Here is a 21,608-nt window from a genome sequence, read left to right on the forward strand (position 1 = left end):
ACTTAAAACCTTTCTTTAGCAGCTCGGGCGATGTGTTTAGGGTTGTTATCCTGCTGGAAGGAAAAGAATCAATCCGGTCCAAAGTCTGTTTCTAGCAGGTTTCCGGCAAATATTGCCTTACATGTAGCTCTAATCATCTTCCCATCAGCTCTGAGGAGCTTGTGGTGCTGCCCCCACATTACTTATAACACCATAATGTTATTAGTTATAACAAAATAATAATAATAATAATAATAATAATAATAATAATAATAATAATAATAATAATAATAATAATAATAAAACTTTATTGATCTCACAATGGAGAAATTCACTTCTGCATCTTAACCCATCCCCTTGGGGAGCAGTGGGCTACCACTGTGCGGCGCCTGGGGAGCAATTGGGGGTTAAGGGTCTTGCTCAGGGACCCAGAATGGCAGCTTGTGGGAGTTGAACTCAGGACCTCTGGGACCGAAGCTCTGTGCTCTAACCACTAGGCCACCACTCCCCCTAACAGCATAACGTTATTAGTTATTTTTTTCTCCACACGGCGTACACCATGTCCCACAAATAGATCCGCTTTCCTCTCATCTGACCACGGCACCTTAATTTTTTCCCTTGTCGTGCGCGTCTCTCACACGACGTGTGGCAAACTGCGTGCAGGACCTCTTACCGCTTTCTTTTTGGAAGTCTCCCATAGAGCGCCACATTTTGAGGGCGAACTAATCACAGGTGGCCTGTTGGCAGACTGTCCCACCTGAGCGGTGGATCTCTGCGCCTCCTCAAGAGCTACCTCGACCCCTTCTGGCTGCTTTGGCCGCATAAACCCATCTCCTCTTGTTCAGCCTCCTAATTACGTGACATCTGAAGGCAACCGATGGTGCTGAATTTCATGCAGGGGGTATCAGACTCAAAAGGTGCTAAATACAGATGCATGCCACATTATTTTTATTTGTAAAAAAAAAAAAAAATGTAAATGTTGAAAATTTCAAAATGATACACAACTGTATCATTTGGCCGAGTATCATCATTTTATCCTGTAATTTACTTTATTCTGAAATCTACTGCAATTCACTAACATTTTCAAGCTGTATGCAAAACGAAATTTCGTTCTGTGCACACAGAATGACAAATAAAGTTGTCTAAGTCTAACTTTGTGCTGGTCTGCAAAATGAAATCCCAAATAACGCACACCAATATTCCTGGTTGTAACATAACTAAATGGGTAAAAGTGAATAAATTCGTACGGCGCTGTGGTGAGAGCAGGTGTTACTGGTGTTCTGGCTACCTGAATAGTCCCTGTCATCAGTGAGCGCCGTCTCCTCCCTTTCCACAGCGTACAGCAGGGTCGTGACCAGGCCCTGGTTGGGCTGCAGGTACAGAGACACCAGCTCCGGCAGCGTCTTAAACCGCTTGGGCTGAACGCCCTGGGACGTCTGAGAGGGAGAGAAAGGGGGAGGACCAACACACAGACAAGTCATTTCCTGCGTGGGGAAATATCTCCATGAAAAACATCCAAACTGCTTGGCTACAGGTGGGTCGGGCTGCCGAAACCTCTGCTGGCCCCTATTGTTCCATATTTAAAGTTGTGTAAGCAAACGCAGCGCAGCGAGCTAAATATAACCCGATCCAGGAAGAGCCGCTCTGATAAACACTCGGGAGAGAAGAGCTGGATGCTGGGGAGGGCAAAGACGGGACAATTTTCTCCATAAGCAGGCCTTCAGAGGAAAAATAAGAGGGGGAAAGAAAGCGATCCGTCATGATCTGAAGCACCAGGCTGTCGCGTGCGTGTCCGTCTGTAAGCGAGGGCGGGTGTGTGCAGCTGTCGACCACAAGGCACAACGCGGCTGCTGTCGCTGAGCGTGTGTGTGTGTGTGTGTGTGTGTCCGTATTTGTGTAAGCGACAGCTTAGGGCCAACATAAGCATCTCTCTGCCTGCCAGCTGTTGCCAAAGCACCAGAAAGGAGCGTGTGCGTCACTCCTGTACCTGCACGGCCAGAAAGCCCTCATCATCGGGCAGGATCCTGTAGGTGTGGACGTGCTTCTGAAACCTGCAGGGACAGACGGAGACGCAGAGAGGATTAAACGGAGGAAGGGACAAACAGGACAAGGAAGAAATGAAGCAAGGGGACATTCGGAGAACATAAAAAAAAAAAAAAAAAAACACACGTGCTTGACCTCAGTCGGCGGGCTTGTGTGTGCATGAGGTTTTGTGTGTGCTTGTCGGGGGGTTCAACCTGTCGCTGTCCATCACAGTTATGACTGCCTGCTTCATCCTTACTGTAGCATGGGACAGTAAAAAAAGAACCCCTGTTTATTTGTTGCACTGTCCAAGAAACAGGGGAAAAGAAATAAAAATGTTCTGAATCCCTGCGTGTCTGACTGAAAGAGAGTCTCATCTCTTTTTTTTGTTTTGTTCCCACCACCCCTGCCCACAACCAATCACAGATCAATGCTCTGATATTTACAACGGTGCCTGCAGCCCCGAGCTGGAGAGTAATGATTCACAGGGCTGCGGCTCGGGTGTGTTCAGTCGACCGGTCACAGATGTCCAATTTGCGAGCAAACACTGTGCTTTTCGTAGGTCGGCGCAAAATACGAGCTGTGTTTCCACAATTTCCGGCCTCAGCACGGCACCCTATGCAAAGCGCTTTTGCGGTGCTTTTAAATCCATGTCCGCGTTGTCCCTGTTTAACCTCAACTGTGTATATGAGGCGGAAACGAAAGGAAAGATTTTATTCAGATCCGACGCCGGAGCCGTTTTGCTGTTTTGTCGTATGGCAGGACCTAAAGCTGGGACTTGGATGAAACAGGGATTGTTTCTTCTGGGAAAGGGCCGGTATGAGATCTGAGTACCTGAGTGGATTAAAAACCGCGACTTCACAGATTTACACAAATGTTTAAGACTGAAGTGTATCAGAGGCTTAGGCTTATGGCGTTGTCATGTGCTCTCCCCGAGTAGCTTGCCACTGCAAAAACAGAACTAAAAATAAGTAAAATTTTCTTGAAATTAGTGCATTTTTCCTTGATTTGAGCAGGTAAATAAGGCTATAGGCCAATGGAATAAGATTTTTCCACTTAAAATAGGAACAATTCATCTCCATCATCTTATTTCAAGTGCAGGATGTCTAATTATCTTATTTTAGGGGTAAAGATACTCATTCCATTGGCAGATAATTTTATTTACTGGCTCAAATCAAGGACAAATAGACTAGCTTTAAGAACATTTTACTTGTTTTTAGATCCGTTTTTGCTGTGAAGGCATCGTTAACTTAAAGCATGTAACCTTCTGAATATGAAGGTAGGTTTTGACTGGCAGAATAGCATTTTCTGTGCACAATAGTGCAATTACACTCTCAGAAAATATGTCCCGCTGATACTTAACTGTTCAAACTTGCTGTTTTCAGATGCTTTTATCAGCTGCTGCTCCGTTTGATAATCAATACCTGTTTAGTGCAAAGGTCGAAGCATAAGCTGATATGACACCATGTCAGTTATGGTCAAATCAGTCATCCAGGCATCAAAAATAGCCAAATCTCCTTGATTGGCTCTGACCAGCGACTAGCAGATTAATGACTGAATAAACAGTCTTTTCCTGCTCATTACAGGCATAAAATGGGAAAAAGTCCTACTTTTCTTCTCCCTTCAAATTCCGCTGTAGCTTTAAAATGTGGGCAATCTTGAAAGGACATTGTTTTCTGTCAGATTTTAAAACCAACACTTCTATCAAAAGACTTTTGGTTCTTTTACGGTCATTTTCAATTAAACTGCGAGGAGCAGACTGGTTTTCTATCTGCTGAAGCGCACGGCAAAAATCTGAATCAGCAGGTCAGACCTCAAAGGGAACCAGAAAGTATCCGATGATTTTCTAACAAATTGCAGTCATTTGTTAGAAAACTGTGACTCTGAGGGCTTTGAAGACATTATTAGCTTTCTCAGTTTCTATTGTGTGTGCAAAAAAAAAAGTCACTTTCACAAGCACGTCTAAATAAGAGTGACCCATATCCCATAAGAGTGACCCACAAAAAAAACACAGCAACAAATTAAGGGGGCTATTAACACATTGACGATTTTTAGATAGATCAAATCGGCAACATTTAAAATCTTTGAATAAGCGTAACATTTTCTCGTCAACCTTTAAGCCGTTCCTTTAATGACTGCTGTTATATTTTTAAAGCTGTTCAGCACCTGTTTTAACTGGAACGGCCCCTGAAGTCAGAATTACGCGTCGGAAACTCGTAACAAGCAACAGGATCACACTTGACTCCCGCATTCATGATGGCTGCTACTCACGGCAAAAGTTGAACAAGACTTCGTAACCGACTGTTTTCAGCAGTTTTCCATCATTTGTGTAACATTTATCAGTGAGCGGTACCCGGTACGAATTTTCACTGTCGTTTACATGCTCAAAATACCAATGCAGCGGCATTATTGTCACCGTTTGAACAACAGCAGCCATAGTGAGTAAACGAGCAATGAAGAATCGCCGCCTATTGGGTGTTTAGCATTTCATATTCAGTTGACCAAATCAAGAATAGAATTTAAAATTCTTCTTCTAACGTATTAAGCCCTTAATAATCAAGCTCCATCATATATCAGAGCTCTGATTACCCCGTATGTTCCTAACAGAGCACTTCGCTCTCAGACTGCAGGTCTGCTGGTGGTTCCTAGAGTCTCTAAAAGTAGAATGGGAGGCAGATCCTTTAGCTATCAGGCTCCTCTCCTGTGGAACCAACTCCCAGTTTTGGTCCATGAGGCAGACACCCTGTCTACTTTTAAGACTAATCTTAAAACTTTCCTTTTTGACAAAGCTTATAGTTAGAGTGGCTCATGTTACCCTGAGCTATCTCTATAGTTGTGCTATGATAGGCCTAGGCTGCTGGAGGACATCAGGGTCTAATTTTCTCACTCTACTGATTTCTACTGTTCTCCAGTTTTGCATTGTATTACATTGAAATGACTGTCGTCATTTCAGCTTTTAACTTTTTGCTCTCTCTCTTTTTTCTTAATAGTAAGTGCACCTGGTGTGACGTTCTGTTAACTGTGACATCATCCAGAGAAGACGGCTCACCCGCTACTACCATCTAATATAGAACAGATTACTAGATCAATGTGTGCTTCTGTGCTTTTTTGTCTGTCTTGTTGTGTCTCTGCTCTGTCTTCTGTAACCCCAGTCGGTCGAGGCAGATGACCGTTCATACTGAGCCCGGTTCTGCTGGAGGTTTTTCCTTCCCGCTAATGGGTGGTTTTTCTTTCCACTGTCGCTTCATGCTTGCTCAGTATGAGGGATTGCAGCAAAGCCATGTACAATGCAGACTGACTCTCCCTGTGGCTCTACGCTTCTCCAGGAGTGAATGCTGCTTGTCGGGACTTTGAAGCAATCTACTGGTTTCCCTTATATAGGAAATTTTTGACCAATCTGTATAATCTGATTGATTTTGACTTTGTAAGGTGCCTCGAGATGACATGTTTCATGAATTGGCGCTATATAAATAAAATTGAATTGAATTGAAATTGAATTGAACGGTTCAGCCTGACCTTAAAATGACAAACATTTAGCAATAACACGTGACTTCAAAAGGCATTCTGAGGCTCAGGTTAGTTGTATTTGTACGTTTAACAATGGCTTTTGTGCGAGCGTCCTATGTTTTTTCCTATTGGAACGCAAACGAGCGGAGGTGACGTTATCTGCGATCTGCTAGTTTGGAGTTCCGAGGAACACCGAACGCAGCATAACAGTACGGCTTTAAACCGAGGTCAGAGGGGCACAATGTGGAACTTAGACCAGAAGTTCCTTTGTTGAGCTGACTTTTTTTTTTTTTTTGTACACATAGCAGCTTTGAGTCAGCCTGCTGCCAACAGTACTTCCATGTATGAGCTCAGAGTAACACTGTAAACAAGATAAACATTGGCATTGCATTCAACAGCACAATGCCCTGGAGGTCCCCTGGCAGCGAATCCACACGCAGGCGTCACAGCTGCGTACAGTGGGGTCTGTGTGTGTCTTCCTGCAGCTGATGAGATCCTCTGCAGCCCTGCGGACTAAATTCTATTGTTTCTGTAGCTGCAGGGTTAACATTGACAGACAGACAGAGAGAGAGAGGAAGGTTTATTATGGGATGGACACCTTACTGTGTGAGTTTACTGTGCGCTGGTGCTGTCAACAATAGGTTTGTGGCATTGGCTGTGATTATCCTACCTCTGGTATCCACCCTCTTCACCCCCCGCTCAAATACACAGAGGTCCCCCCGTCTTCACTGCTCAGACAATCAATCATCCCCCATCCATATATATCTCTTGTTTTTGGTTTTACTGACTCATCTTGTCAAATGTTTCTGAGGATCAAATCCGGTTTTTAAACGAGAATTTCATTTATTAAAGGGAAACACAACCAGCCCTTGCGTGACAAAAATAGTTCTTCCTCCTTTTTAAATCTGGAAATTACTTTGATGAAACGCATTTTTTTTTTTTTTTTAGCAAGCCCGAGTTCACAATTTTAATACCCACACAGGTGCTTGATTACCAGTGGAGTCAAGAAATCCCTTAATCTCTCAGACAACCTGAAATAGGCTAGAAGAATTTGGAAATCACGCATGATGTCGTAATCTGAAGAAAGTCATTGACATGCGTTAGTGTGGAAAGGGTTACTATGGTTACTTTGGCAAACCACCTGAGGGGAGGCCGGCATAGCAAAATTACTCCAAGAGTGAATCAACGACTCATCTAGGAGGACACAAATGAACCAGGAGCAACAGCTAAAGGCCTCCATTAAAGTTAGCACTCATAATACAATAACTGTGTGTGTGTGTGTGAGAGAGAGAGAGAGAGAGAGAGAGAGAGAGAAAGAGAGAAAGAGAGAAAGAGAGAGAGAGAGATAATGTTGGGCCTACAGGCCAAAAACCACTGCTGCTCAAAAAGACCACGAATGCCCCAAGTCTCTCATTGGTCATAAAAAACATCTCAATGCTCCCAAAAGACACCTGCCTTTAAAACTATCTTAAAGCTAACAACATTTTAGAGAGATAATAATAACATAAGATAACATAGTGGTGGTGGGGTGATGGTCTGGGGCTGCTTTGCTTCGTCACGACTTTGATGACCTCACAACTCTCCTTCAAGATCTAGATGAAACACTCAGAAAATCCATCCAAACCCCCCCTTAAGCATGTTGAGTATTAATGCAAGTTGTACCTAAATTAGCATCGTCTCCGGAAATCTCCTCACAACAGTTCTTTAAATGTGTGATATTACACCAAGTCAAATGGCAAAGATGATTATCTCACAATATACAAAATATCTACCTACTGATTGCTACAGCTGTGCACATTTACTCATAACTACATCTGAGTCTCAGTAAAGGTCTGCTCAGTGAGTCACTGTTGCCTTGGAGCAAGAAGGTCCAGTGTTCTGACCCTGACCTGGCGTCTTTCTGCAGGGAGCTTGCATGTTCTCCCAGTGCATGCGTGGGTTCTCTCCGGGTACTCCAGCAAAAACATGACCGTCGGGTTGATTGGCCTTTTGAAACTGACATTATGTGTGAGTGTGTCTGGATGGTCGTTTGTCCTGCGTGTGTGTGTCTCTGTGTTGCCCTGTGATGGACTGCCGATCACTCCAGGGTGTACCCTGCCTTTCGCCCAATGACTGCTGGAGATAGGAACCAGCACCCCCGCACAGATAAGCGGGTATAGAAAATATTAAGCAACAATGTCAGTAAAGTAATCTAGTCACTAAGCCAACGTCCGATATCTATATTCATGTAGATCGTCCTGCTCCTGGGCCACAATTTGACAGTTTCATGCAACAGACAAATTGTAGAAACCCAACTGGATCTGGATCATCCAAAGAGAAAAAGACTAAAAAAAGATACGGGAGCAGAATACCAAGGGGACAAAGTTATAGCAAAGAGATGCAGAGAAGAACTGTTCACGATCTATTCAGCCCATTTAGATACGACTCAAAACTACAGTCGCGTGTAATGTTTGTACAGTTTAAATGCGTATAACCTGAAGGATAAAGCACTATATATATATATATATATATATATATATATATATATATATATATATATATATATATATATATATATATATATATATATATATATATATATATTAGGGCTGGGCAAGTTAACGCGTTAATTTCGCGTTAACTCATTAGACTATTAACGGCGATATTTTCTTTAACGCGCGTTAACGCATGTTGCTCACATGCTTTTCTTTTGTGAAGGTCTGTTGCTGCGGTGTAGGGGTTTGAATCAGAACAGTAGGTGGCGATAATGCGCCAATAACCTCGCTGTCAGCCAAGCCTCGGATTCAAAGAAGAAGAAAGGTGCTGGCCGGAAAAAAACAAAGCCGACATGCGGAAGGCGGTGTTTCCCGCTTAGGCGAGGCGGTTAGTTGACGGCCGGAACAAGTTTTGTGCGGAGCGGGGAGGGTCTGCTTAGACGCCGTTGGTGAAGTCGCTTCTCGTTTCAAAGTATCCATGTGCTTTTGCCTGTTTTCCCCTGCCATTCACTATATGCACAACAACAAAAAAACCGCGTGTCAACGTCAAATAAACGCAAGCAACGCAAGCATATCGAGTTAGCAAGCATTTCAGTTTAAAGTTCTTCCAGCAACGAATATGACAGAAACAAGTTAGTTGTAACCACTGCCAAGTTAAACTTTGGTATTAAACATAAAATGGTAATGCTGCTCCCTGCTGTTACCTCAGAAATTGCCTGTTTTTGGTAGATTTTTCCCCCATAAATAATTCCCTGTCAGTGGCAATAAGCTTTAATTTATTATTATTGCTATTTTTTGTTTTACATGTTTAAGTTGAGCTTTACACTAAATATGTGTTACTGATAAGTGCTACAAATGTTACAACACTTTTGTTCATATGGCAGCAGAACATTAAAATAAAAGTGCTCTTTACACTACTTTTGAATTCATTCTTGGAGTTTGTAAATACAATGCGATTAATCGCGATTAATCGCGATTAATCAGGGCGATTAATCGCGATTAAATATTTTAATCATTGCCCAGCCCTAATATATATATACACACACACACATATATACACCAGCATTGTGTGATAGGTCTTTTTTTTCTGAGAAACTGAACATTAGTTTTTCCATTCCTGGAAACCATATTAATAAAAACATTATATATATATATATATATATATATATATATATATATATATATATATATATATATATATATATATATATATATATATATATATATATATAAAAGTTACAATAGGAAAACACAACAGAATTAAAACCTCCTCACTTAAACCTGGTGAGGAATGCTTCGACAGAAACATCCTTGTTTCAGAAACACGCAGTGTCCTGACACGTTAAGACGTGTTGCAGTTATCCTGAAAACCACAACCCCGACTGTAAAAATAGAAAACAATTCAATGTTTCTGGCACACAGGGTTTTTTTCCCCCTGTGTAGTTTAACTGCTGGCTGGAAGATCTCTTGTTAATGACTAAAAATAGATTTACAAACCTACTGCGTCACGTTGCTGCAGTGAGTTAGGGATTTAAAAAATGTTACAAAGTAATTTCACGGGGAGCGTTGGCGGGACTATGAAACACAAGCAAAGTGCCCACTATAGTTAGGTTTCATGCAGAATCAGATCCAAGGAAGTTAACACCATTTCCTCTGATTATCAAATAGACGGTCATGCATGCAGACACAAAACTTTGCTGACTAAAATGTACACAAAGAGGAAATGAAAGGCTGAGTTCTTCAGACAGACCTCAGAGTCAGCGCCATGGCAGAATACAAAACACTTCCCATACTGTTGGTATGGCCTCTCCAAACACCGTAGAAAGAAGGTCACAAAAGTAGATAAAATAAAGGTGCTTTGTGCTCAAAAACCAGCTGTTAGCAGAGTTTAGAGCTGCATTTAGTCTGAATTGGGCCAGACTCATGTGGCAGTGAAGGAGCATAGACGTGGGTCTTTGACTGTGTTGGTTGATACTCGAGTCAACGTGATTACGAACTTCAGGGTCCAAACGCCACGCTCTGACGGGTATAGTTGATTCCGTTTCCCATTTGGAAAGCCAGAACCAGTGAATGCGCCTCACACAGGCTGCAGTAACAGCAGCCCTCCACAGTGAGGACGCTGTTACTGAAGGAAGAGTACTCGAAACGAGCTATTTTAAGTATCGGTTGGAAGATGCATTTCCTCGGGATGTCTCTGGTCGATTCAGGCTTCAAGGGAGAGCGAGACATTCACGTGATAACAGAAAGAAAAATTGCTGTATGCTATTTTGAGCATTTAACCTATAGAACAGAGCGTGTCGTTTTTGCAAATGTTGGCAAACTTTTTCGAAATCCAAGAGTTCTGGCAAGGAAGTATATATTCTAGGTCTTGTTTTAAAATAGCTCAGTCCTGTTTCACAGCAAAGGTTACAGCAAATATATCTATAATCTATAGTTTCTATGATTAAGTTTGCTGTTCAATGGCAGTGGAGATGATCTGGGTAACCCAACCCCCGCCTGGACCCACTTCCCCGAACTGAGTCTGGCACCAGCTTTAGGCAAAGAAGGAAAGCAGAATGATGAGCTGTTTGTCAGTCCACTAGTTCTGTTTCCTCAATGCTGAGCTGTTTCTGGCAACCATAAAAAAAACGCTCTGTGGTCGCCTGCAAGGGCAGTCTTCATGCACCACCAGTCGCAGGAAACTAAAGTCCCATCAAATCATTTTGATTCAATGCTTTAATGTTATTAATTATTTTTAGTTTTCTGTTTTGGTTTTCACACCGTGAAATGGTTATAAGGTACTTCACCGCCTGTTAACCACACAGTCACTCTTATCTCTCCTGCTAATGTAAAATGTAAAATAAAGGGGCTGGGGTAGCTGACGCATAACTTTCTCCGACCGTCAGCTTTAAACCGAGCTGTATGTGGTAGACACACAGGAACAGATCAGATCGATTTAAAACTACAGGAAGAGAAACGCGTCTCCTAACTATTTCCAGACACTCTGAGGTCTTTCACACTTTGTCACGTTATACCATGAACCTCTAAGGATTTCATTGGGATTTTATGTGATGGACTAACACAAAGTTAGGAATCGTTGTGACATTTGTTTTTTTCTATATCTTTAACAATCAATGAAAACATGGCGTCACGCATCCTCACTAGCACAACATTACTAAATGAACAACATTATGCAGACATCGGACAGGCCAGCGGGGTTAGGTAATAGAACAGTATCCTAAGCTTTGAACATCTCACAGAGGACCATTTAATTCAATGTGAAACGATGACGGTGGCACAACTCCACGCCAAGACAAAAAAGGCGCAGCCATGTTAACTCTGGAGGAGCTGCAGAGATCCACAGCTCAGCTAGCATCACGGTTAGCCGTGCACTCTACTAATCTGGCCTAGAGCAGCGAGTGAACCAAATGGAGAACTAATGCGCTTTCAGATAACTGTGTTTAGACAAAATGTGGAAAAAAACAACAAAAAAAAAACAACATATCCCTTTGCTTCCTGTTAATGATCATGTACAACTTTATGTTGGTCTATTCCATTAATTCCAGTAAAGTTAGTGGTGTTACGAAAAGAAATGGAAAAGTTCCAGGGTTAGGGATAAGCTTGGTGGACACAGTAAACGTGAAGATAAAATGGTGCATTTGTGCAATAATGTATCTCCTTCCACAAAGAAAAAGAAACAGTTCAGTTCATGGGTTCTGATATGATGCTCTCTTAAAGTTGCTGTTAGATCGGTTTATTTAATTAACAATGGTTGGTCTTTGATCACGCCGAGCTGCAGCTTTACTGCGAGGCATTGCAGAGGCTCAGACTCGGTCCGGCATTATTTACAAGTGATTTATTAATTAAGCAAACCGGCGTTATGATAGTTCTGCGATACCGTCGCTAAATGCCGCCACGTCTGTTTATACTTGCTAATCGTGCCCAAGAGCAAATTATCTTTTGGCTCAAAAAGGACTATCAAGATGGAGGCTTGGTGTATATAACCATATTTTATCTTGATCAAATGGTTTTTGCCCTTCTTTTATATAAGCATATTACATGGCTATATACCTTTAATACTTCTTCAACATCCTCCCTTTGATATTATCATCATGAAATTAGTGCAATTTGAAGCTCACCTAGAAAACTAATCTTGTGGCAAATATTATACCATTTTTATCCCAGGACATTAACAAAAGTAAAATGGGCTTGCTGCTGCTAAACGAAGCAGATACTGAGCAGATGACTGATGAAAATAAATAGTTCAAAACCATTTCAGACCTTTAGGAATAATAATAACATTAAATGCAGGCAGCAAACGACAATAAGATAAATTACTTTTAAGTATAAAAATAAGAGGAAATTAGATTATTATAATAACTGGTATGTTAGTTTCCTGTTCCAGGTGGAAAATTTCAAGAAACAATCAGCTTTATAAAAAAATAATTAAAGTATTATGGTTAAAAAACAACAAAAAAAAAGCAATGTGGTGCAGTTTCCTAACCGCTCTGGGACTGAATGGAAACCAATCATCTGGTCGGATCCCTTTTTTTTTTTTTTCATGTTTTACTCATTAGACTGCATTAAGGGAAAGGGAAAAACCCCATTTGCATCAGCAGTAGGTGTGGTGTGAAGAGGCAGAGCGTCTTAGCTGCTGTGCATCATCCATGTACCCAGAGGGCCGATATTTACCGCACGTCATCTGATGCCGATCGCCATTTCCTTTTCTTTGACCTCGCTTTTGTTTTTGATCAATTCAAATAAGCAGCCTGTAAACTTTGCAGGGTTAGGGTGACATTAGGAGGGCAGGAGATAAACATGTGGCCCCCAGAGGCCACAGGATGCCACAGTAGCTGTGTGACTTGAAACACTTGGTTGCCTTTTCACACCCGCTGGTGACACAAAGGCTTCTTTCATTTTCCCTGATGCGGCAAAATTATTAAAAAAGGTTAGAAATGGGAGAGTCTGACAAGATCAACTTTTCCATTCGGCCTCCGATCAGCTGGGACGCCACAACTCATGCGCAATTCAGTAATGATTTCTTTAAATGACGTTTAAAGAATTAGTGTTCCAATGCAACCCGATGGTTTCCTGATTGATGCAACACTGGTTTATATGGCATGAAACAGGATATGAAAATACAACATAATATAAATTATATAAAGCTTTTTCTTTAGACCTTTTCCACTTTTTGAACCAATATTTTCTAATAGATTTTTTAACGCTGCTGCTTTGGCTTTTAAAATCAACTCTGCACGGTAAAATAAAATTGTTATTATGAAGACATTTATCACTCATATCACTGAATTATCACGGGAAATGGTGAAACGTGAATTAATTCCTTCCACTTTTACTTACATTAATGTCCGACATTAAAAGCGATCTTATGATATCTGATGTGAGGTTAGATTTCCGGGTGAGCTCTAAAGTACAGCGACTTTAATAACAGATACACCACAAGCTAAGACAGGCTGTCTTTAGCAGATATCAAAAAGGAGGAAGCAATAAGATACCGATATCGTATGACAATACAAAATAAAATAAAAACATCTTAATCTTTCAGCTCAGTTTTTTCCGTCTTCCTTAGTCTGTCAAACTAAAGTAATTGCATTAGGATAATACAAGCAGTACATTTCATCTTCACAATAACAGTACCTTGCAACAATATTTATACCCCAACTCTGAACTTTCCGCATTTTGTCACATAACCACAAAGAATAATGTATGTTCGGAGGGCTTTATGTGATAGATTAACATTAAGTAGTGTGACTGAAGTAGAAGGCAAATAATAAATGGTTTTATAAATATTTCTTACAAATAATAATCACCTATTCCATGCACAATTAAAAAGTAAATCATAGGTTGACAAAAGCAAGCTTTAAACATTTAATTAGGGGAAGGATAGCAATGGTGATGTAAAACAAAATGAAAAGCAGCAGGTGGTGCTTTTGTGGTCCATCACTCTACAAACCAAAACTAATTTCTTTAAAAGCGCCGGTAAACACCAAAGGAAAAGACGGGAGGGCACATGAAGAAAAGTCTGTGATCTAAAAAGCTCCAGTGGACAGGAAGGGAGAGGCAGGAACCTTTAGAAACAAATGAAACGGCAATGTCAGGAACGGTGCTGCTGACAAGGTGATGCCCCATGTACTTCCAGGAAACTCTGTTTTCAATGACTTTCAAGAGTACTGATAGGCAATCTATCATTACGCAAAAAACAACCATCCCTTTTTCAAGGCAACGAGTTCATGTGAAAAAAAAAAGTTGGGCTTTAGGAAGCAGAGGCTGATCTTCAGCAGTTTGATCCATCTTGCATCCTACGGTACCAGCCGGATCAGCAGCTTCCTCACTGACCAGCAGCAACAGGTGAGGCTGCGGAGCATCTTTTGTCGCTCGGGGAGGGGGGGTCACTACTGACTGCCCCTCAGCGGATCTGTCTGTGTAACCCCTGAAGTTTGGGGACGCCGCCACTGTCATTGGTCTGATTCAGGACAGCGACGAGTCCGCAGCTAGGCAGGAAGTGGCTGTCAGAACCACCTGGAGCTCAAACTGCTCAAGACTGCGTAGATGATGGGGGACTTCCAGACAACAATCCCCCCCAACACCACCATCAGCAACATTGTGTCTGTGGTGGGTCACTTCCGGTTCCTAGGAACCAACCTGTCTTTCTCGGGACCTGAGCTGGTCTTCACGCGTACAGGACTGTCTCAGATAATTAGAATATTGTGATAAAGTTCTTTATTTTCTGTAATGCAATTAAAAAACATGAAATGTCATACATTCTGGATTCATTACAAACTGAAATATCGCAAGCCTTTTATTGTTTTAATATCGCTGATTATGGCATACAGCTGAAGAAAACTCAAAAATCCTATCTCAAAATATTAGAATATTTCCTCAGACCAAGTAAAAAAATAAATTTTAACAGCAAAACAAAATCAAACATTTGAAAATGTCCATTAATGCACTCAGTACTTGGTTGGGAATCCTTTTGCACAGATTACTGCATCAATGCGGCGTGGCATGGAGGCAATCAGCCTGTGGCATTGCTGAGGTGTTATGGATGCCCAGGATGCTTCAATAGCGGCCTTTAGCTCATTTGCATTGTTGGCTCTGGTGTCTTTCAGCTTCTTCTTCACAATACCCCACAAATTCTCTATGGGGTTCAGGTCAGGGGAATTGGCAGGCCAATCAAGGACAGTAATGCCATGGTCAGTACACCAGTTACTGTCGTCTCTTAACCACTACCATACTGTTATTTAGTTTACTGAACCAAGCTGAGTGTTTTTCAAAGCTCAGGAAACCCTGCAGTGTTTCGAGTTAATTAGACGATTCAAGTGATTAGTTGAATAACCTACTAGTATACTTTTTCACGATATTCTAATATTTTGAGATAGGATATTTGGGTTTCTTAAGCTGTAAGCCATAATCAGCGATATTAAAACAATAAAAGGCTTGTGATATTTCAGTTGATTTGTAATGAATCCAGAATGTATGACATTTCATGTTTTTTAATTGCATTACAGAAAATAAAGAACTTTATCACAATATTCTAATTTTCTGAGACAGTCCTGTAGACACTGTTCAGAAGAAGACCCGGCAGAGACCGGACTTCCTGCAGCAGCTCTCCACGAGCGCTGCGGCTCATCTACACTGCCATCATGCAGTCTGCCCTGTGTTCGTGCATCACTGTGGGCTCATCCACTAAAACAGGACTGGTCCGGACTCCAACATACACTCACGTCTGCAGAAAGGGTGATTGGAGATGTCCTGCTCTTTATCCAGGGCTTCCAACATCTCCGCAGACCCCACACATCCTGGACAAACACCGTTCAGACTCTGGGGTGTGTCTCCGATGAACACAATGAAAACCCTACAGCCTGATTTAGTCAGCTAAAGTGCTGTCAAACAAAAATAAGTATTTTGCACTATAACAACATCTTATTTTTCCATTTTCTCTACCTAAAAAAAAAAACAAAAAACTACTGTTTTTTTATATTTGATACCATACCAACGTCTGTACATTGTGAGCACTGTAAGCAAATTCCTTGACTACGCACACAATCACAGCCAAATAAACATTATTCTGACTTAAATCCCGCTGAAAACCATCTTTAAAAGCTGAATTACTGACAACAACTTGAAATTCTATCTCCTTTAATTCTCCATAACGTTTCTTGTGGAAAGCGGTTTCTGCCCCAGCAGCCAGTAAATTAAAAGCCCGGGCGATGTGTTGGCATAGATGCGCTGAAAGTATAGCACAAAAATGATGCTCTGCTGATGTCTAAACACGCAACACTCAACAGAGCATGGGGTAAACTATCCGATAGGGGATGTAGGTCAAGCCAAAGTCAGACACCACTGAGTCACATGGCTTTGTGTTTCCTGCATCTGTGCATTCCTTTCATCTCTGAGTGCGTGCAGAGCGTCGTTTTAGACTCTGAAGTCTTAGCATCCCGTAACCGCACTTCATCTAACCAGCCTGGCTCGTTTACCACAGTCAACAAGATGGCCAGCAAAAACTTTCCCTCGTCATCAGGTTTTCTTTTTCTGAGCCGAGTTGGAGTTGCTGGCACGAAACCTGAGGCGCCTATTGACAAAGTTATCTTTTTGTAACCAAAGTTGAAAATTTCACCACTTTCCTGTGCAAACTGGCCTCTGATTGTCCCACTGAACAGAGAGATTACTCCTCACAAGCCATGTTGTGTCGTTTCACAGACCCACTTTGCAAAGATGTATACGTATTGAAGAACATTTCGACTCAATCTAACTCAGTAATGTTTTTATTTAATAGGTAAAGAATAGAACTGAACATAAAAACTAGTTTATGAAGTTTATGACTGGGATATATTACAGTCTGTTGGAACAGACTGTAATATATCCCAGTCCATCGGAGTCTAATATCATCATATGACATTCCCCTGTATGCAAATGTTTGGCATATGACGCGCGCTTTCAAACTGTGCTTTACTTATCTTGCCTTTCAAATGGAAGCCTCAGTGTCTGTATAAACAATATCATGTCAGATTCCACTGATCGAATATTTGGGGTACCCCTCGGCTCCGTTTTGGGCCCACTTTTTTTTATTTTTTGTGGTATATATTCACAGTTATAATCAATAAATGCATTTCTAAGAGGCTTTTTTGTCAGATCAAAAGTATCTTTGGAAAAAAAAATCCTTTAAGCTGGTATTAAACATGCTTTTCATTAAGCCCCCATTTCTGCATGAAAAGTGTTGTTATTGCTCTGTTGCAATATTCTAATCTTAAATGCTGTGTTTTTATTAGCTGGAGGTGGAGGTCGGGGGGGGGGGATCAAAATTAACAGAAACAAAGGCTTTAAAACACCATCAGTCTGTGTTAACCTATATGTGTATTCAATAAATTAGGATATCATTAGGACTGGGCCTTTATCGTACCGTTTATTGTGAAACTTTTCTTATCATGGTAAGAATTTGGATTTATCTTGTCTGAAAGACCCAAAAACTGCCAATATTGTCAGGCTTGTCATTTTAGTTATTTTCTCCACTGTGGGTTTATTTAGCATATCAATAAATGTCGATACATTGAAAAATATAATAAAAAGTCGCTACTGTGTGCAGTTTATTGATAAAAATCACATTTATTTAGGTAGCTTGTGTCCTGATAAAACATATTTCGAATTTTGTTTTAATATGTTACATTATTAACTGTTGCAGATAGATAGATAGATAGATAGATAGATAGATAGATAGATAGATAAGTAATAGATTTCATATCTCGTATGAATTATATCCAGATATTGTTAAGCCTTTCAATCATTATGTGGTCCTCAAAAATGGATCAATCAGATGAGTACTAAAGAAAATTATAAACTGGTTAAAATCTAAGCTTAACACTTTGAACAGAGTGATCATCGTCCTGGAGAGCATGGTTGAATTATGCTAGAAAAGACAACTGGAACATCATCAGTCCTTTTTTGCCGTAACAAACTAGAGCAATTGGGCCCACAAACCAAAGTCTATCAGACTAGATATAGAAGTGAAGGAAATTGCTCCCTCTCGACGTCTGAACCTTGGCTGAGGCATGAGCTTCCTTTGTTTTTATGTTGCCTTGAGAGCGTAAAAAAATCATCTGGAAGCAATTATTCTTCAAACATTTGTTCCCCTTGAGACTGTTTTAAACATTACTGTTTTTTTTTGTTTTTTTATCAGAGCTGATTGAGGAAAAGCTGGCAAATCCCAAACCCCCCGTCAATCTAGTCGTGCATTTCTACTAGATATACCAGAAACATCTTGGTGGACCTTAACTGTGTGGACTGGATAAGAAAGCTCACTGGGTTAAAAACAAGTCCTAAAACTGGAGGCCTCTGCATCCTAAATATTCCCTGTGGATATGTGGCAGTAATTCATAAAAGCGTGCCACCCTTTCCTTCCCATCTCCAGAGCCTGCAGGCCGCCTGCAGCTCCAGATCCTGTAAACAGGGAAACAGGGCGCTGCAGGGAACCACATCACACACGCAGACCGAGCGGTAAGCGCCAGATTGTTGGGCCATCCTGGAGTTTCACTGCTGGCCAGACAGGCTGTGCCTCTTTCTTTCTCTCTCCCACTCATTTTCCCTTCCAGGAGAAAGTAAACACAGGCTTCACCTACAACATCGCCACATTTTCTGCAGCAGGGCAGGTTTATTTATAACTTCTCCAAGCCGAGCTGTGCAGAGTTAATAACAGGCTCTGGGGGGCGTCTTTGGGAACAACACGTTTGATCGGGCCCTGGGTTTAAAAAGCACACACACACACAAAAAAAAGGTAAACAAAGCCAGAGAGAAGTTACTCACAGCACACACAGGGCGTAAGCCCCGCTGACACTCTCGCTGTCCCGCACCAGAAAGCTGCCGTCCCTCCCCGCCCGGGCCAGCAGCTCCTCGGCCGCGGCTCGGCTCAGGTCCCGGTGGTACCACATCGGCGGAGCGGGCCCCAGCGGAGAAACCCCTCCGCCGCCTCCTCCTCCTCCCCCGGCCATGGCCACAGCCCTTCAAACCCGGGTTCAACTCGGCCCGTTTCCCGTCCTTCCTTCCCCCCTCCCGGTAGAGACAAACAAACAAACAAGAATCCAAAAAGAGGGAAGCCGCCGGGGTGAGGAAAAGTAGTTCCCAGCCGCCGCAAAGTTGTTAATGACTCCGTGAAGTTAGTGGGGCTGTTTGCGGCTCTTCCTCCCCCACCACTTCGGTTCCTGAAAGGCGCAGCGCCCTCCTCTTCCTCGCTTCCCAGTCCCACGGAAATCAGGGTATGCAAATCCACGCAGGACACACAGGGGCAGTAGCAGCGGGGGCAACCAGACACAGGCAGCGGCAGCAGCAGCAGCGGCGGCAGCGGCAGCAGCAGTGGCGTGTCAAAATAAAGCGCTTCCTGGTGGGAGGAGACGCTTTATTTTGGAAGCTGCGCCGGGAGGGCCTGGTGAGAGGGCTATTAGTTTTTACAGTTAAAGCAAGTAAATCTGAGGGGAAGAGTATTATTAAAGGAAAACTGATGGAAAAATGGCAACAACAACAAAAAAATGTGGGACAAAGAAAAAAACAGGAAGATGGTTTTATAAAATTCAGAAAATGGTAGGAGAAAGAAGAAACGGAAGACGAAATAGAAAGGAGGAGAGAGTGATAACAAGGTTAAGATTTGGGCATTCAGGACTTATTCAAACACTTTTTGAAATTCAAAAGCATACTACTGGCAAATGTGATTACTGTGGAAAATATGAAACAATAGCACATGTTATATTAGAATGTCATAAATATGAAAGATAGAGAAGATATATGAGGAGAGAGTTTGAATGTATTAAGGAAAAGGTTAATTTATTAGATATTTTGAGGAAGAATTTGGGGAGTAAATGTATACAAATAGTTATTCGATTTTTAAAGAAAACCAAATTATTTCATAGAATATTATTATAGAAGGTGTGTTCATGAATGTGTGTATGATATAGATGAATAGAATACAAATATATAGATAGATAGATAGATAGATAGATAGATAGATAGATAGATAGATAGATAGATAGATAGATAGATAGATAGATAGATAGATAGATAGATAGATAGATAGATAGATAGATAGATAGATAGATAGACCATCATGAACCACACTCCATACCAGTAATTGTTCTGTAATGCTACAAAAAGTTTGTTGCCAACTGCCAATAAATCCAAGAAGAAGAAGAAGAAGAAGAAGAAGAGGGCATGGTGGTTTTCCATCAACTTTGTTTCCGCTCAGCTTGATTCAAAGAGGAGCCTGGAGCGATGGTGGAGGAGGAGAAACAGAGGTGAGGGGGACAGGGAGCATAGTTTGGATGCAATAGCACTGAAAAGTGTATTCATCTCAGTAATTCAGTTTAAAAAGAGGAACTTAAATACATATAAATTTAATATTTGTATTATCATGGTTTCCAGGATTGGAAAATGTTGCCCTGCGACAGACTGGCGACCTGTCCAGGTGTACCCCGCCTCTCGCCCATTGAATGCTGGAGATACTACTGGAGGTACTTGCCCACAGTGCCAAAAGTAGCTAACCTGTCTTAATGACCATGTTGTCATCATTTCCAATCTTCCTGCAGTGTACCGGGGCTGCATTAGTGCCGGTTTTTCAGGGGTAGAATTTGTCTCAGGGGGGATCACAAAAAGGCCCTGGAAGCCAGTACGGTGGAAAAGGCCCCTAAGTTTAATTTGAGCTGCAAACACTCCAGACTTAAACCCAACGGAGAGTCTTCGGGGTTCTGCCAAGAGGATGAAAGACACCAGAGCCAACAATCGGACCAACTAAAGGCCATTTTATAAGGGCAACCTGGGCTCCCTGAGCACCTCAGCAGAGCCACATTCTGATTACCTTCACGCCACGCTGGATTGACGCAGTAACTCATGCAAACGGAGCCCTGCACAAGACAATTTGCTTTTTTTTTTTTAAATGAGTTACTGAAATAAATTCTCTTTTCATTGCTATTCAGATTCATTGAGATTTTCCTGTATCTAGTGGTTCGCCTGCTGTTCTTTCTTTATTCTTTAACAGGACATCAAGGCTCTAGGGGTTCAAACATGCTGTTGCCTTTCATGCAAATCATATTTCATTAATCTTTAAACAAATTCCCTGTTTGCATTGAAAGGGCATTTACATACAAAACAATGATTCAACTGAAGAAATATTTGCAGGGCGGTGTGGAGCTCGGCTGGCGAGCCAGGTGCACTGTCTGGGGAAGGTGTCGGTTCTTGATGCGGTTTTCCAGTTTGTGTACACATCCAAACCCGTAGTAGGCTAAACCCGGTACTAGTTGTGTTTACTCGCTTTTTTGTGGTGGTGCATTTTTTTTTTTTTTTTTTTTTGGCTGTTGTGTCATATAAGAAGAAAAAAAAAAGAAACGGGTGGAATGGGAACTTTGCCTTTAAACCAGTCTGATCCAAAATCATTTTGGATCAGTTTGAATTATTAACATTATTGACAACAATAATGAACACATATTTAATTGAAGATCTTTTTTTGCTCCTGTGAGTTAATTTCAGAGTTGCTTAGATTTTATCTGGTAACCGCGCTAATGTAGCCCCACCTACAGCTACCACACACAAGCAGATTACACACTGAGGAGAAAACCTAATGACGTTACATACATAACAGGAATCCCACATTAA

General features: G+C 41.6%; 1 protein-coding gene across 1 annotated transcript in view; it reads right to left on the reverse strand.

The window, feature by feature from the left end:
* The window catches only part of inppl1a (inositol polyphosphate phosphatase-like 1a), a 52,819-nt gene extending 33,521 nt beyond the window's left edge, over window positions 1-19,298 (reverse strand). Inside the window, exons 1-3 of the mRNA XM_012859374.3 lie at window positions 18,777-19,298; window positions 1,967-2,030; window positions 1,268-1,415 (exon numbers count right to left, since the gene is read on the reverse strand). Coding sequence (XP_012714828.2) covers window positions 1,268-1,415; window positions 1,967-2,030; window positions 18,777-18,961 — 397 coding nt within the window. The 5' untranslated portion in view covers window positions 18,962-19,298. The remainder of the gene's footprint in view (window positions 1-1,267; window positions 1,416-1,966; window positions 2,031-18,776) is intronic.
* Between the last annotated feature and the right edge of the window lie 2,310 nt (window positions 19,299-21,608).

The sequence above is a fragment of the Fundulus heteroclitus genome, chromosome 18 (assembly GCF_011125445.2).
Source record: "Fundulus heteroclitus isolate FHET01 chromosome 18, MU-UCD_Fhet_4.1, whole genome shotgun sequence".
NCBI lineage: Eukaryota > Metazoa > Chordata > Actinopteri > Cyprinodontiformes > Fundulidae > Fundulus > Fundulus heteroclitus.